The 18,554-nt window shown below is 30.0% G+C and overlaps 1 protein-coding gene across 3 annotated transcripts; it reads left to right on the forward strand.

Moving 5' to 3' along the window:
• Positions 1–4,764: 4,764 nt before the first annotated feature.
• Positions 4,765–17,195, forward strand: LOC128190905 (uncharacterized). Of its 3 annotated transcripts, XM_052863145.1 has the most exons (17): positions 4,765–4,848; positions 4,981–5,051; positions 5,138–5,266; positions 5,473–5,587; positions 6,013–6,165; positions 6,303–6,364; positions 7,229–7,428; positions 7,703–7,781; positions 7,981–8,072; positions 8,921–9,097; positions 10,721–10,786; positions 11,238–11,417; positions 11,562–11,629; positions 14,112–14,154; positions 14,250–14,313; positions 16,371–16,444; positions 16,800–17,195. In XM_052863145.1, the coding sequence occupies exons 3-17, from the start codon at positions 5,143–5,145 to the stop codon at positions 16,842–16,844; spliced, it is 1,542 nt and encodes a 513-aa protein (XP_052719105.1). In that variant the 5' UTR covers positions 4,765–4,848; positions 4,981–5,051; positions 5,138–5,142; the 3' UTR covers positions 16,845–17,195. The 3 variants fall into 3 exon arrangements, with proteins under 3 accessions (XP_052719105.1, XP_052719104.1, XP_052719106.1); XM_052863144.1 differs by lacking the exon at positions 4,765–4,848 and having other exon boundaries at positions 4,857–5,051; XM_052863146.1 differs by lacking the exons at positions 4,765–4,848; positions 14,250–14,313 and having other exon boundaries at positions 4,857–5,051.
• The last annotated feature ends 1,359 nt before the right edge of the window (positions 17,196–18,554 follow it).

An 18,554-nucleotide genomic window follows, 5' to 3' on the forward strand; every position in this document is an offset into this window, starting at 1 on the left:
CCCCCTGATGCTACGTGCCTGCTCTGTATATATTAGTTATAAGGAAAATTGTGTTGTGTATGGTTGTGTATGCTACATATAGCCGGGACACGGACGTTTTCTTAACGAAAATTGTAGAATTATAAAAGAAAAACGAGGAATTTTTTTCCTAAAAAAGGAAGGCAGATTCTTGTTTAATTGGTTTGGGAAATATTTCTCTGAAGCAAATGTGTTGACATATTTTCATTTCTTGTCTAGAACATGACACCTCTGATCCTGATATTTTTTTGCCTGTATCGTTGCATTTATCCTTCAGATGTGTTTCGTAATGATTCGGTAGAGATCGTTTTTCGGCTTTCATTGAAAGACCTAATTTGCAATGACAAATTACCTTTATTAACATTTATTTGTAACAATGTGTAATAATTAAGTAACTTCCCAAAACAACCTTATTTTAATCTTTATAGTATTTGATAAAATAGACATATTAGAATACAATGTAAATGTATCCGACATTTCTTTCGCTACAGCCCTTAATAATACGGCCGCTTCTAAATCAGGTCCGAATATGATTAAGAGTACTTAAGAATGAATAAAACTGCTGACGGTTTTTACGGATTGGATTGATAAGTTACTACGATAACTTCTTAGTTTCAAACTTACATGTACGTATATATTCATTGTTCTTAAATTGTTACAGTTATGTTGCAGTTATGGAAAATCCTATCGATAATGAATAACCCAATTGATATACAAAGTATATCATTAAACTAGTTATCCAGAAAGTACGTGTATTTACAAATAACCTGTTTTGACAGAATGGTAGAAGAAATTCAAAAAGCAACTTGGCGTGGGTGGGGTTAGCTAATTTCTTATCTGTGATGAGATTCCACGATATTTTTTGTTTCTATAATGAATCAACCTCAGATAATGTAGATTCTAATTCGTTCAAATCAAAATCTTGAGGGTAGGATGGGACCACACGGGGATTCTTGGGTCTCACAAGGGGTTCAGAGTTTGATGTAGGTTTATATCCCAGATACAAGAATGGTTTAGGATATTTTAGGAACTGCAATGCTCAACATGTAATAATATGACTATAAAATCATCCTGTTAGAAAAGGGATTTTATTACTTTATCATTACTTTATTGTATTAAGAATATCCAGGGGGGGGGGGGGGTTATTTATAAAGGATCTTCATGTATTGTACTATATTGTGCAGATAGTTTGTATTATGACTACGTTAAGCTGACTTCATCATACCTGTTGTTCCTCAGGCGAGCGATGTGGGCCTCATGTTATAATGCACTGGTTATTTTATAACAGCTAAGATGTATGTGAGTTGGAATTAAGACCTAAAGTAACTGCAATGAATTGACTGTTGCCCTGTGAACTGTTAAAAAACTTATAAATAACCTACATATAGGACACAAATTGTTCTTAAACAAATACAGGTCTTTCCACCTTATCGTTTTCATGTTTAAAACATTTTATTTTGATATTATCGGTGAATTGCTTTTTCTGCATTACTTAATGAAAAAAAATGTCAACAATTTTAGTACGATTTTTTTTTATTTGACCCCAATCTTTGTTATTTACTCGTATGTCATTTTGATTAGCCAGTCAACTCTTCATTTTCAATTCTCAATGTTAAATAGTTCAAAAGTTAAGTTGTTACCAAAATGATAAATTTGTAGGAGCAGTAACTGATTTAAAAGGGATTCGAATTCTTTTGTTAACTAATGACAATGGTAAAAGTCTCTAGACTATACCCAATCTGACAGTGTTAGAGGAAAAGCGACTACAAGCATTTTGTACAAAAGGAGACAATAACTATAACTATTTTAAAACGGTGGCCGAAGGGCTTTTTCATCGGAGAAGATAGACGATTCCCTTTCCAGTAGTCCAAAGTCTCTACGAATAGTAAAAAAGTTGGCTGTCTCGAGAAAAAATCAGGAAAAATTACAAGAAAAGAAAGTTGGCTGTCTCGAGAAAAAAATCAGGAAAAATTACAAGAAAAGAAAAAACATAAGGAGCACAAACGATCGTTCACCTTAAAGGTGCAAAGACCTGAAAGAAACCCTGCAAAATTAGCACTTCATTTTGTCTACAGTTTTTAATGTATGTCTATATATCAATGATCATAATTTAAACGATTTTTAACACCATGATTTTTTTTTCAATAAATATAGGAGAATGTTAAATACGTGTAGTATTTTTTTTTTCTTTAGCATTATTAATTATAAGAAATAAACATTCGGATTGCCGCATTTGACTCCATATGCTTAGGATATTGTTTTATGTGACATTTATAAGAACCTTATGATTATGATTATGAAACCTATGCTTAATTAATACCTAAAGTTTTAATAAAAGTGATCAATTCATTGAATAAATGTTAAAGGATTGGTGCCTGTTACGTCAAAGGACCATGTAGCATCCAAACTAATAAACTAAAAAATACTTATCTAGAAAAACAAAACATAGAGATAATTAAAAATCGTCTCTAGAGACAAGTATTTAACATGGAATTCATATCAATAAACGTGAAAGAAAGAAAAAATTAAAACGTGATTAAGCCCTTTAAAAGACAGTTATGAATAGTTTTTATGTGTGTTCTTGTTTAAAAAGTTACACATGAAATTTGAGTTTTCTTTTCAATATTTATTCAACATATTATTAGACCTGTCAAATTTATTCTATGATTTTTTTCTGTTTTATACATTTAGCAGACAATTGTTCAGAATGAAAATGAAGAAAATAAAGAAAAATGAAAGTCCCAAGAAACCATTTTTTACAACAGATTTAAACAACTCAGCTCAGCTGAATTAGTAAATCATTCCCACTGGTACATTTGAACTGTAAAGATATTAGATTAATTTTGTATATGTATTTTATTTAACGTTGTTGGTAGAATGAGACTTGCGCTACATCAAGTACATCATGCATATATGTAAAAAAAAAAAAAAAAAAAAACTATTCGGGAGAAGGCTAATTTAAATCCACGCAAACCTGCTCATAAAGGAGAGAAACAATTTGCTGAACAAAAATACGGGCCGGAGTTATGAACCATAATGTTAACATTACCGCCTAATGCATTTAATGAACTTCTTCTTCCAATAAAGTGCAGGACTCGTTGGAGTATCATCGCACTTCGAACTATACCCATATTCTAACTGTATTATTTATCTCAAAGTAGCCCCTGCACAAAAATGTAATCTTTTTAAGAGTTCTAAAAAACTTTAATGCATTGCCAACAATACATAACTTATTATTTTCGTTAGTATTGTTTTAATCAAGAACTCATTGATCAACTGTCATGCACGCAATAAAAGTCGTTTGCACTATGTGGTTGCAGTTAGCCAAACAATATCCAGATTGTTACATAGTTTTAGACAGTTTACAGTTTGAAAACACCAGACATAACAATTCTGCAGAACTTCTTCATAATGCAATTAGAAATTAACGTGTTTGTTATGCCAGACATCCTAAAATTTAAAAAAAGGAACTGCATGGAATGGCAAGGTTATCGAATATTTGTGTCTGTAAATTAATGTTTTAAGATAAAAAAAAAAAAACCAACCCATTCTGTTGTGTACAATAAGAACACGATAGGATAAAATGTTTGGATTTGCAAAGGAGTTAAGAGGGTTGAACAAATTCAAAAAAAAATAATTTAAAAATTTGATGTTTCAATTATTGTTATAATTAGATTACGGTAAAAACCTTTTCTTTACTCCTTACGATTTCAATGATTTTAAAGTGAATAAAGATTGGTTTTAGTGGATTTTGGGGGATTTTCAAATGTCACTATAATCATAAGGATTCAAATATACTTTATTATAGTTTAAATTGCTGCTTTCATGAATCAATTCAATTTTGCATGTGAATTATACTTTATAATAGCAAGCTAATTACTTATGTAAAATGTCAGAAAAATGCCTATCATTTTTATCATTGTATTTCGAAATTCAACTTTACATGCAATAACAGCTGGCTATATCATATATGTTCCTAAATAGAACGACTGAAATTTTTAAAAATGAGTCTTTTATATTCTCATGTAATCAATCCCGATTTTTATCTGTTTTTTTTAACTAATTATCATCAAAACATCTCGCCAAGTTTCAAGTTTTGTTTTTGCAGCAGTTTAATTGAGAAAATCCTCTTTGGTCTTACTACTTTATTACTTTTTCCCTCTGTATTTCACAGTTAAGGCGAACTGGGAAACCACCGAATGTTAGATTGTTGTTCGGTTTTGAGATTGGAAACATGAAGCAGTTACATGATCACCATTGGTAATGTATTTCTATAAAGGAAAGGGAAAACTATCCCAAATAGCAATGTAATATACGTATACGTGTATAAATTGAAATTTTAAAGTTAATGTAAAAGGAACTCAATTATTTCAGGTACTTTATAAATGGCAAATCGTGATTACCAAGTAACGAGTTTAGGTTAAAAATGCATCAATATTTGCTGCAAATTCACAGTGACATTTGCGACGGAATCGGTTTTTTTTTCTCTCTGGACCGCTAAAACGGAAAGAATTCCAAACTCTATATTTATTTCACTACAGTTTTTATATGCTCCCAAAAATTAAAGGTAAAGGGGGACAGCCCACCCCCTCCTCCCCTATGTAACGTGCCTGTAAAGGATCCTTCCTGCTTGTTTCATATCATTCCTATACGAATCATTAAATAGGTCTAAAAATAAATCATGCTTTGAACTTAATAAGCGCTTAGAAGGAAATAATTATTTCAATAAACACGGAAAGCCAAATCAATGGTTCCTGTTTCTATCGGCCATGCACTATAAGTCTTGATTAAACCTTTGATAAATCATATTATTTACATGGGATGATATAGGTGTGGGATTTTTATAACCCAATATAATTTGATAATATAAATCTTGTAATTTTATTTTGTTAAAAGTGTCTTTCCGATAGCGTTTTTAAACAGCTTTTTGATGTAATTCTCTTTTTCCACATTTCACCCCAGTGCTACTTACGGAAGTTTATTATTATAGCGAGTTATTGAGGAAGAGTCAACCTTATTGTACGTGGACGAAGGTAAATTAATTTTTAATATATTTTTTATCACTGCAAGCAAGCCAGGACAAGTACTTTTTCTTCAAATATGATTTTTTTTGTCTAAGGAACCATGATGTCACTTTCTCTAATGCTATGTTGGACGTCAATGCATTTGTCTCATCAGATGTTATACAGTTCGCCAAATAACTCATACGGCATCGTCCTCAGATTTACAGAAAGAGGGCTGGCCTACGGTAACTGATTGTTCTCAAATCTCAAACAAATGCTATTAATGATTTAACAACAACTAAATTCATTAATGCTTACAATGTTGATGTGGATTGAGTCTTATGTTACTTCCTGTTATGTTTGTGTTCTGTCTATACCGGTACATCGTATACATGTATGTACTTTATTGCAAGGCGGAAGGAATGTGAACGAATTTATGTCTTTTATACAGCTGTGAATATAGCGATCTATAAGGAAGTTCCGAAGTGGAACTGGACGAAAATCACAAATGTTTCAATTTCCAATGTAAACGAAACTGCTGACGAGGTTAACTACTGGATTGACAAGTACATTAAATTAATAATAAAATTGAAACCAATTTAATTCATTAATAAATCATATATTATGTATCGAGTATCTGTTTTTTCATGTCAGTGTTTTCTCCGATGAAAAACATTCATTTTTGATTTAAATGCTACAACAGTTTTTCTAGATCCAATATTTTTTCACAAAATAAAAAACATGTATATTATGGTAAAATTGTCCATTACTCACAGGAAATGCTTAATGTAAAATCTAAGTTTTAAAATCTAAAGTTTTACCCTATTTTGGTTTTTTGTCAGTTGAAATAAACTTCCCTTGGTCGAAGTCAATGCATTAATATTTACACAGTTTAAAGGTTTCTAAGTATTTTTGAAAAGATTCACGTTTTATTATAATTAAAATTTATCAATCCTTGAAATATATTCTTGTTTATTTTGTATAATTTTAGGTTGGTTTTGAATACCAAACCAAAGGAACCAAAAGAAGGAATCCCCAATAGTTTTTCTGTCACCATTGATCCAACTTTGCGATGCCTGAAAGTAACAGCCTTAGACGCGTTTGCTTCGCTGCGAGGAAAAGTTCAATGCCACAATTTAACTGGGTAATTTTTGTGCACCTTACATTTATAATGTACAAAATAGCTATGTAAGGGAGATCTAGAAAGTCTTTCTTTATCGGAAAGTTAATAAATTGTGGTATACCTTAACTGTTTGAATTAATTTATCTTTTAAACTTTAGAGACGAAAAGCAGAATTGTTCGGTAATTGTGAAGACACCATGGTCCTTCAGAGTTAACATCGGTATGATTATTAAGCCTATTTGCTTTTTTTTTAATCCAACAAGGTATTTATTTCTGTTCAATTAATTGTCAACATTGAAAAATACGTTAACATGTAAATCTTAAGTCGTGTTTTTTTTTAAATATTTTTCTGAGCTCAATATTTATAATGAATCATGAAAATTCCAAATGTTGTGGTATGTGAAATATTATTTGACATCTAATCTATTAATATTTTAGATTGTCTATTGTTCTTCAGTACAAGACCATGAAAACATATTTCTTTTATTTAAAAGACATTTAACAAAACTTACTGCATGAATTTTATAACTCGGAATCATTTGAAAACGAAATATTACATGTATTTTATTATGATAATTAAATGTATCTATTTGAAAAGAAAACCCAAATTTTTTATTTTGAAAACTTTTTGTTTGTATGTCCTTCGTGCTCAGTGCATGTGACTCTATAAAAACACATCTCGCGTAGCACTAAACGCTTATTTTTGGATGTCATCAGTCCTTTAAGACACCAAGGGGTGCACACAAATTGAATACGCTACGTTGCCGTGGTGTGATAATTTTTCTGCACGGCCTGGTTTATTAAATAACCGACGATAGCCAAAAATAAGCATTCGATGCTTATATTTATATTTATTGTATTATATGTAAATACATGTATTGAGAATTGATACAGAAAGTTGCCCACACACAACCAAATAAATAAACAACAACAACAGCAATAGTTTGCTCGTGTTAAGGTTACTAAATTTATATTTTGTTTCTTAATTTATTTTTTAAAAATAGTTATTTAGTACAAAATTTAGGAAATTATTTTTAAAAAATTATTTTCATTGATTTCTCCCATTCTTTTCATTACTATCCAGACAGGGATAAAGATGGATACTTAATGTCACACATGTGTAACAGCAGCGATAAATGCGCCATCCCTTCGTCAGATCCAGCACTTTATCCAACAATTGAGTTCTCAAACTGCACAAGATCAGAGAAAAAAGTCTGCGCAAGAGGAAAATCAACATTTGAAGAACTCTTCATAGAACATCGCCTCAATGAGACATTGAATGGAGTGAGAATTTATTTTCAATTTGATATTTTTTTTCATTATCGAGTTATGTTTTTCATTGTCCAATAAGTAGTCTTTTTACACTTGGAGCGTCTGAAAGATAGTCCTTTATTTAGATAAAATCAATAATAAACCAGGCGTTTGTACAATCATTTTTCTTCCTTTTTATTGTCTAAATTTTTATTTCTCATTCTTCTATAAAAGTACGTGTCTAATTACTAAGATATTTTAAGGAAAACTGAATTATATACATTTATGATATTACTTCAATTTTAAGTTGAAGAAGGAGGCGTGTGTGCTGATAGAAAAATTCGTAAATAAAAACTTGACGATGTTATTAAGAAACAAAATAGATTGTAAGTGTCACTTATTAAAACCTTTCAGTAGTACATACTCTTTCAATACGTGATAATTTAAATATAAAGGCTTGTCTCTATGGAAAATGTTCATAAAAACAGGAATGTTAAATGAATTGATTCGACTACTACAATCTATACATCGTTTTTTCGGTGACGATGTAATGAAATAATTGATTTTATTTTTATATGTGGACAGTAATCCCAAACATTAACAAAACATTTACCATTGACTTGTTGATGCCTAAGAAACCTTTGTACAACGAAAGTTATATTGATACTTTTCACAAGGTAACTACAATGTATTTGTGCTTTCTGATATCTTATGCTTTTATTCATGCATTTCATTGACAATGTGCGGAAATTGTTGACACAACTGCAGGAAAAACCGTTTTTTTCTGCTTAGGTATCGTTAAATATCAAATAGATACCTTGATTACAACTATTATCATTTTGTCAAATTGTTATCAGTAAAAAGGTACACTTGTTTTCATTAATATTCGGGTGCATCAGCTTTCTTGGTTCAAGTGAAAAATCACAGTTTTTAAGTCGTGGCCTATCAATAAAATACAATATTAGATATTAAACCTTTAAGTATTTAAATTTCAAGCATCAACCCAAATCCACACAAATTGATTTACAACGAATATTGATGGATTAACACTATCTTATTTATTAGGTTAACATGTTATTATAAAGATTTTTAAAAGTTTGATTTCAAAATGAGGTCTCTAAATGCGGTGAACAACTTCATTCAGAAAGCAAAGAAACGCAAATTTGTCATATAACCTAACAAATGATCTAACTTTTTCATAGACCTGTAAAAGTCACGCGTACATTATTGTCATTCCATATGTTAGATTGCAATGTAAAAATATTCAGACGTGTGTCAATAAGAGTGAATATCAAGTAAGTTTTTTGTAAATAATGTCACAGCCATCGATCCTTATTGATCCTTACATTTTATTTGGGGGAAGAGTATTTGAAAGAGAATACATATTTGCAAACACTGTCGCCTTTGACTATACATGTCATTTTGGGGGGAAAAGGGTTTTTTTAATAGAATATATAATTAATCAATATCTTGTTATGCGTGTAAACATTATCTCTCCTAAATTTTTCTGAATATTGTTTTGCAGGGCACTGTTTCGTGGTATACGACTGATGAAATTTACAAAACAACCCCCATCTCTAACTATGATCTACCTTATAATAATAGGATGTTATACTTGTGGGCGTCCGGTGATACAATAAAAGCGTTTCTGGAAGGGTTTCAAATTCACGGAAATCTACATCAAAAAATCACGGCTGAGGATGTAAATGTGGTTTTAACCTGTATCTTTCGGAGATAAAAGCATTTAAAAAAAAAATCTTTATGTCAAATGAATAGTACATGCATTTCAGAGCACAAGTTTTGATTAAGGTCAAGATCTAGTAAATGAAAGGTGCCTACAGGTTTATGAAATTCAAGATATTAAATCTTTTAATAATGCTTCATAACAATATCTTCGTTTTATAGGGTGTACCGGGGCTGTAATTTTTGGTAAACACGATGAAAAATCATGTTTTAAACAACGATTTTCAATAAAATATGAAAGATAAAAGTAACAAATCTTTAAGTTTTGTCAAATTTTGACTAATGAAATATATATAAATTGCCTACAGTCTCTCCAAATACGGCATTAAACAAGTTCTTAACCTTCTTTTTAAAATGATGTCAAATTGAATATAGGTACCGGGATTACTTTTCCCGTGATTAAATATAGAATGTCTAAATATTGTTTTATTTTCTACATAATTCCTTTAAAGCCATAAATTACGGGAAAAGATTCGTCAAATCAATTATGACGTCATAATGGTTCTAGCACCAAAACAGACACTCTGGAATCATTTACTAGACCTAAAGGTCAAGATCTAGTCAGGTCAAGATCTAAAGTCTGTCCCAAGTTATTGCTTCCATCAATTTTTGATGATTTTTAATAAAAATATACATACCTGTGAAAAAAAAAACAATTGAAATCGATGAAATGGATAAAACAAGATATCTTCATTGAACAATTATCCCTTTTCACTCATAAAATTTCACAGGAACGAAAACAATTTTCTTACGGAGATTTGTAATGGGAAATGTTTACATCTTTCTCCATTCGAAATACACTCGGAATACATCGCGCAATTTTTTAATATTATCATCCGGGCTTATTGAATGGCTGATGCAATGCAAAATCTCCGTAGACTTTCATTTTTTTTATGTGTATTGAAACCTGAAGCGGTAGAGGGGGCGTTTCAAAACAGATAATCTGGACATTTTTCATATTAGTGGATGAACGCAGTTTGAGCACAAAGGTATATACTATTATCGAAATATCAAGCAAAAAGTGATGGAAGCAAAAACTCAGGACAGAGTATAGTAAATGATTCCAGGGTGTATTTTTGTCGCTAGAATTATTATGACGTCATAATTGATTTTAAAAATCTTTTTCCCGTACTTTACGGCTTTAAAGGATTTTCGTAGAAAATTGAACAAATTCTTGTCATCCTATGTTAAATCATGGGAAAAGTAATCCCGATACCTATATTCAGTTTGACATCATTTTAAAGAGGGGGTCAAGAGGTTGTTTAATTCCATTTTGGGGAAACTGTAGGCATTCTAGAAATATTTTATTAATCAAAAAATTATAAAACTCTGAAATTTGATCCTCAATTCCTTCATATTTCATTGAAAATGACAGTTAAAAACATGATTTTTAATTGTGTTTTAGCCCCGGTACACCCTATCAAACAAAGCTAATGTTATGAAGCATCATTGAAAGAATTTATCTCTTAAATTTCATGTACCTGTAGGCACCTTTCATTTAATAGATCTTGACCTTAAGAAATTTACTTGGATTATAAATGATCAGAATGGTTGACAAAGAAGTCGAAATATTTTTTTTTAGCTGAAGAACGGTGGTTTAAATACAACCTGTCAAACTGGAGTCTGTGTTGGGAGATTAGTGCCACTGGTGAGTTATCAAAATATATATTAAAAATACAGTGCGCTGTTAATATACAGAACGCACAGATGGTTGCCATATTAGTAAATAGTAAGTTTTTTACCCAAACAATATATGTTACACTATGATCATTCATTGTAAGTCTTATATAACCTTTACATAGCAAAAAAAAAAAACAACAACAACAACAACAAAAAACAGTTGATAATTTTTAGCACAAATATGTTTTTAAGTTTTTCCTGCGTTTTTATGTAACAGAGGGGCTATGATAAGATTGATAAGATTGATTGAAAAAACTTAAGAAAATAAAACATTAAAAGTTTTCGTTAACTTGATAGATTAATTACCTTTCCTCTATCGAAAATGTTTACTTATCATTTTTCTATTCTATTCAACCTAACTTATCCATGAGGAATATTCAAGCATAGTGACGTTATGAAAATATTTTTTTTCTTTTCAGTTAGCTGAAAAATATCCAAATCATTACATTGACTTAGACCTTTACAGTTTGGAAACACCAGACGTAAAGTTCGAGCAGAACTTGGCTGTGATAGAAGGCAAAATCGTCATGTTTGCTTACGTTAGAGATCCAGTTCAAAAACATGACATTGAGACTATCGGAATAGCAAAATTAAATGGGGTAATTTAATCAGGTTTATAAATTTAATGTTTAGTTAAAGTTGATAAGACACATGTTAATTATTGTTGTTGGTATTTTAAATCATGGTCGACTATTTTGATAAACAAAATGATAATTTTTCTCTGAATTTAATTTCTTTGATAGAAAGTTAGTATGCAGATTAAATTGTGGGTTAATGGGAGTACATTACATGCAGTGGTTGATGCTATTGAGTAAGTATAATTTGTCTCTTTTATTTAAGGAATGAATGCAATAGCTACCCAATTTATACGAATATAAAATGTGTTGAGGCAGTTTACGCTTTTTAAACTTTTAAAACTATTGAATGCAAAATGGATGCAATATCAAATACTACATAGAATTGTTCCTACAAATAATTATCTCTATTAAAAATTAAGCTTAAGGACTCTCCTCTTTGTAGCTTATGTAATTTAAACATTGAAACAATAGAACATTTATTTACAGAATGCTTGAAGTTAAGGATATATGGTATAGAATTGAAGAGCTGTTCTTAACAAAATATAATGTGTCTTTTGTTTTTGATAAAATAAGCATACTTTTTGGTAAATACAACAATAATAAATTATACAGAGTTCAGAACTTACTGATACTTATTGTAAAACATTTTTTCCTGTAAATTCAATCTATCCAAAGACTTGACTTTTTTAGCATAAGTATCATAATTGCCAAAAGATTCCTTATTCAGAAATTTATGTTATTAAAAAACTGCAAATATTTAGAATATGAAAGAGAATGGAAAGCGATTTGTGATTTGCTGTTGGTAGCATATATTCATGTATTAGCTATTACATAGAACTTATGAACCCAAAATCTATTACAGTTATTACTAGAAGTAAAATATACATAGCTGATTTATGTTTGATGTACATCATGTGATTGCCCGTCTGTCTTTTTTTCTCTTTTTTCTTTCTCTATCATATATAACTCTTTTGCATCATATTATGCTATATATTAATTTTTCTTGTACCATATATGTAAAATTGTAAAAGAGTTTCAATAAAATGTTTCAAAAAACCCCAAAAAAACCAAACTATTGAATGCATTCCTTATAACTTATTTTTCCCTATTAATCGAAGATAAAAACCGTCATTTAGGCCTTTAAAATGGCATTAAATTGTAAAAATTTAAAACGTAACGTCAGGCGGATTGAAACAAAAGCATGCTTTTGACGTTAATCTTTACTGTGACATGAGCAACTTCTATATTCGATATGAAATATTTTTTCAGCCAACCAGAAAGTGTGCTACATCGATCTAGAATTGAATAATTTATATGTAAAACAAAACATGACATTTACAAATTTTTATTTGCATTTTATATATTTACATACATACAAAACAGCTTTTAGTAATATTATATTTACGTTCTACTGTGTTTTTTAAATTAAATTATGAGATTTTAAAATGCCTCTGAATGCAACAACTAATCACTGCGTATAAATTTACATGTAATTTACATATTAAGTAGTTCCCAAACATTGATTTCTGTCATCAGTTAAAAATATATTTCATACATAGAGGATATTTTAAATGTGTGATTTTATATTAGCTTTATCCAAAGAGTTAAAATGGTGTATATATTCGCGAGGCTTGCCGAGTTGAAATGGTTATATTCGCGAGGCAAGCCTCGAATATATACGCATTATTTCAACTAGTTGGATAAAGCTAATATAAAATCACACAATTATAGATGTTCTATTTATCTCATACAATTTAATTTATATTATGAAGCTTTTGAGACAGCCCCTTATATGACTACCGAATTCATGTTTTTTCAAAGGTTAAAAACGATTATGCAACGTTGTGTTATGCAGTTATTGTGACCTTGCACAATACAATTTAGTACGTCATTTCCGAAATAAATTTAACTGTTTTAATGTAAAGTTTCACTGAAATAAAGCTTGAAATAATTGTTTATCTCTAAGAGCTTAATCACCTGATTAAATGGAAATACTACATGTAATTAATCAGAGGACTTGAATTAAGTTTGTTGACATACACAAAGTTACGAATGCTCGTTAGTTTGAATTTACTCGAACGAGGAACAGTTGTTGATGTTTAATAAAACAAACACGTACTAGGCTAATAATTCGGAATTGAAAATATCGAATATGGATGCTTACTGGTGTTGGAAAATTCTTAAGAAGCATTATTTCGGTAAGTTCTTGTATATAAACACAACCAAAGCGTTCTGTTTTCATCGCGTCGTCAGAATGAACTCCTTGATAGCTAACGAGATTTGCAGTTTAATAAACAACACAGAGGCGTTGGAAGCAAAATGAGAGTTGGGGGGGGGGGCTAAACTTACTTAAGTAAATAATTGATTTATTCAGTAAGCGAATGTAAAAATAAGCATTAACCAACGCGCGTTATTCAAATTGTCTGCCCACCTGACGGCAGTTATTGACACGACGACGTCAAAAATAAATAATTCAATGCTATAATACAACATACGAACATATTGAAAAAAAAACCTATCAGGAATACAATTAGACAACTCTCTGTTTCGAAATATATTTCATCATTGTTAATACATGTATTAGTTTTCTGCATTCAAGTAAGGTAACTTTATTTAATCTGAAATGAATAAAACTTTTATTTTAATTTCTTACATACTATTAACTGTTTTAAGCTATGTTGACATTGTTTTTGTTTTAAATTTTTGTCTTTTTAGCCCGTATTTAGAAAATATTGATTCATCGATATCGGATTTCAACGTAAGTTTTTTTTTTTTTCAAAGAATTAATGAAAATAAAAATTGATATGGTTCAGGAATTTACTTCGAATACATTTACGACTTTTGTATTAAAAGGTTCAGACGGTAAATTTTATCATACGAAGCGCAGTGATAGTCACAGTTGAGCCATTATTAAACGGTTAGTTTATGTTTAACATATTTTAAATTACTGTGGTATCACTAAATTTCGTGGTGGCTTAATTTTCGAGGAATTCGTGAGTACCTCTCATCCACAAATTGAAATCCTCCACGAATTAATAAATCAAGTTTACAAAGTCTATTTTCTTTTGAAGGTATAAGATAATACACAAAATAACGCCCCACGAACCTGTTAAATTTAAGCAATCCACGAAAATTGACACCCATGAATTTTAAAGATTCCACAGTAATAGTTTAATAAAACATTTGATATAATGAATGGTTGTAATTAAGATAATTTATATGAAATACACATTATTTCGAAAAAATGTTGTGTGACATTTTGACGACCATTATCATGGCAAGGTATCTTTTGTGTGTTAATTATTTTTAATAAAATGACATGAATATTAAGAATTTTGTTAAAGAACTTAATACTTTATAAAAGTAGATTGAAAAAAAATACTTAAGTAAAAAAATATTTAAATGTGTAAGATCCAAAGAAATATGTTCGTTTGGCTAAATAAATTTGATTAACAATTTATATAATTTATATCTAAATCTTTTATTTCTGAACTCGGTTCATTCCAATATACTGTGATGCATAGGATATCAGACTTGGCTGATTCTGACAAAATCTTTTTTTTTTTTCTTAAATGTAATTTTTTCAATATACTAAAAAATTAAGATTTTACCATCTGGGTGCAGTAAACATGAAAATGGTATTGTTCGCTCACTTGAGCTAAAAGTTGATCTGAGTTTTTCTTATCACATTTCGCCCGGTGTCCGTCTGTATGTCTTTTCGTAAACTTTTTACATTTTCAACTTCTTCTACAGATCCACTGAGCCAATTTCAAACACATTTGGAACAAAGCATAATTGGGTGAAGGAGATTCAAGTTTTTTATTTTAATTATGATTGAAAATTAGTTGGGTTTTTTTCAAAAATCTTATTCTAAAAAAACTGTCCAGCCAGAAACACTGAAACGTATGCTGAAGCATACCAAGGGAGTGGAATTGCAATACTGTTCAAATCATGATACCAAGGGGTAGGGTGGGGCACCAATGGAAGGCCAAATTTTTATATGGGAATATATAGAAAAAAATCATTAAAATTTTTTCTCAAAAACAATTTGGCCAGAAAGGCTGAAACGTGGGTAAAGCATTCTTAAGTAGCGTAGATTCAAGTTTGTTCTAATCATGTGATCCCCAGGGTAAGGTTGAATCACAATGTGGGAGAGGCGGGTTGAATGGTAAATAAAACATAAAATTATGATAATATAGAGAATAATCTTTAAAAATCTCTTCTAAAAAACAAATTGAATAGAAAAGCTGTAACATTGATGAATTTTTTTCACTTTTTCAATTCAATCAATTTTTACATATGAAACCCCCCCCCCCCCCCCGAAATTACTCTCTAAAACTCTAATGTTATGTGGTACACATGTATTACTTATATGCGAGCATCTTGACTATAATTTTTTATTCTAAATCGCATAGACTGTGGTCCTACCAGGGGCTCAAAGTGTGATGTAGATTTCTGGATATATGAACAATTGTTTATGATCATCATGATAGCTGCAATACTCAATAATATTATGTGATATGACTATGAATGAAATCATCCTTTTACAAAAGGGCCCGATGTTTCACATATTAAGAATTTCAGGAGGAATAATTGGAAATATTTTTTTTACAGAACCTATTCTAGTACATTGTCAAGATATTTAATATGTATATATGACTCCATAAGGCTGATTTAATTATGGTGATTGTTGCTCAGGTGAGCGATTGGGCCATGGTCCTCTTGTTAATTTCGTATAGTACCTGTACATATTCGTTCATTTGACTAAAAAAGTACTTAGTACCAAAACATGGTCATTTTTTTTAAAGAAGAGATGAGTATAAAATATATATTTTGCACAATTGCAGGTTTTTAAAAGAAAAAATTATTTTAAAAAAGTAAAATTAATGTCACTTAAAAGTCATTTATTGGAACAAGTTTGCTGTTCATTATTTCTGTCAAAATGATTATCCTTATCGTTTTCGTATATTTTAGAGTTTGGAAAAACCGGATTTGGTATTCCTGTGGCTCATGTAGAATTATACAATTCTACAATCGAACTTAGAAAGGTAGTTATACTGTGCAGTTTATTCATACAATTTCTTATCATAAGGCTCTATTTCGAGGCAAAATACTTGTCTGTGTCTAGTTGTCTGCCTGTATTTCTATCAGTTGTTCATCAACATTTTTATCTCTGCTCTCTTTTTTCATTGCTATTAAAAATTCAGACATAGAATCGTCCAATATAATTTATATTGTACCGCAAAAAATTATCTAAATAAATAGAACAGATATCTAAAGTCCAAATTAAACAAATTGTTTAATTATTGTTAACGTTTTCAGCCAAGTCCGCTCTTTATACAGCAATACAAAATCTATATTAAATTTAATAAATATTGCAGTTTCATGTGTTCTTTGTTTCAGGATATAATTCTAATTGGAAGCGACCTTGTGCATATTGAAAAGTAGGATGCTTTTGTCTCAAGACTTTGGTCCTGCCTGTATAACTGGATATTGGGAAAAAAAGATGCAAAAATGATTAGTTATTCAGATGTACATGTAGATCGTGGAGTTTTGATAACCGACCAATGAAATATCAGTCAAAATGTTTTTGGGTTTTTTTTTTTTTTAATAAATTGTATAGACAGTGGAGTAACTATCAGATTAAAACTGTCTAATGAAAGAGAATGAACGATCGGAAAGGAAACATAACTTAAAAGTGCAAATTTTTCTCAAGATTTTGCACTTTATTGTATTGTTTTTTTAATTATTATTTTACTTTATTTTTTCAATACATTGTAATAAATGTATCTTAACGTGTGTCTAAGTCCTTATGTATCGGATAACTACATGTATTCTTATAATTTGTCTGGCTGATCATTGATAATATTAACATTATATATTAATGATTGAACATTGTCCAGAGAGTGAATACAACCACATTGTTTTTATTGGTATCACCTGACAGGTGAAATATTTAGCTTTAAAAATTAATATCGCATAGAAGAATAACATTCCCCATAGGAGAAGTCATTTTTCTGAGGAAAAATTCTATAAGATTTTAACAAAATTCTATGAGAATTATATATTCCCTGTAGGAGAAAAGTATTTCCTGTAGGAATTCAATTCAGGCAGGTAGTTTGCCTCTAGAAAACTTTTAATGGGACTTGGACACGATTTGAGACGAAAATGATATTTTTAATTCTTATGTAAGTTATGTATAAAATGGATTAATTGTGTATTTTTAATGATTAACCAAATTTTGAATGTTAGAAGTCAACTTACAAGCGAGATACAGAGGAAAGAAGTCGTTGTTATGTAAACAAAGCTCGTGTCTTATAGCTGTTTACAAATAATGTAAAGTAGAAAAACTACCACTTCTTTGACAAAAACTTCTTTGACAAAATACTTGTGGCAAGCACAATAAACTGATTCAGTATGTTCATAAATACTTTTATCAAAATAAAATGCAACATTTGATTGAACTTAATACCAATACAACACATATGTAACAATAACAGGACTCCAGCTTTGTTTACAAAAAAAAAGAAATCTGATATCTGTAATTCGCTTGTAACTCAATATTTGACTTTCATATTTAACCAAAGCATTAATTAAAAACATCCATAATGACCATTCTAAACATTAAAAATGAAAAAAAAAACCTGATTTTGAAAAATGTTAGCTTAAATCGTGTCTAAGTCCCTTTAAAATCCCCTTGGAGTTTTGTTCAAAACCTATCGGATTTTAAATTCTTATAGGAAGTGATTTTATTCCAGTAGGAATTTCAAAGTGTCCTATAGGAAAATGGTTTTTCATGTTGGAGAAATTATTTTCCTACCGGAATGTATATTTAGAAGGTAAATATCTTACCTGACCGGTGAGATACATTAATAACAACGGTGGTTTTTTCTTCATGATCAATGGTCTATCATATATCGTTTTTGAACTTTTTCGATTTACATGCAGCTTAGACGGGTGCACGTGTAAATATTAAATGCCTCCTTGGCACCGGCATACGTTATCGGGTACAGTGTTCCATATATCGGCAATAGAGGCTGTTGTAAACTGTATAAAATTATTTTCATTTTCCAGGGTCTTTGTCTGTGATAACACTACGAATCGATTTTGCAATGTATAGTATAATACATTTCTTCAAATGACTATTTTATATAGCAT

This window comes from Crassostrea angulata, chromosome 6 (genome assembly GCF_025612915.1).
Source record: "Crassostrea angulata isolate pt1a10 chromosome 6, ASM2561291v2, whole genome shotgun sequence".
In the NCBI taxonomy this organism is placed as follows: Eukaryota; Metazoa; Mollusca; class Bivalvia; order Ostreida; family Ostreidae; genus Magallana; species Magallana angulata.

Coding starts and splice junctions, on each gene's coding strand:
- LOC128190905 (XM_052863145.1), top strand. CDS start 5,143: ATGATGTCACTTTCTCTAATGCTATGTTGGACGTCAATGCATTTGTCT. Junction 5,588..6,012: donor GTTAACTACTGGATTGACAA/GTACATTAAATT, acceptor GTATAATTTTAG/GTTGGTTTTGAATACCAAAC. Junction 8,073..8,920: donor ATATTGATACTTTTCACAAG/GTAACTACAATG, acceptor ATTGTTTTGCAG/GGCACTGTTTCGTGGTATAC.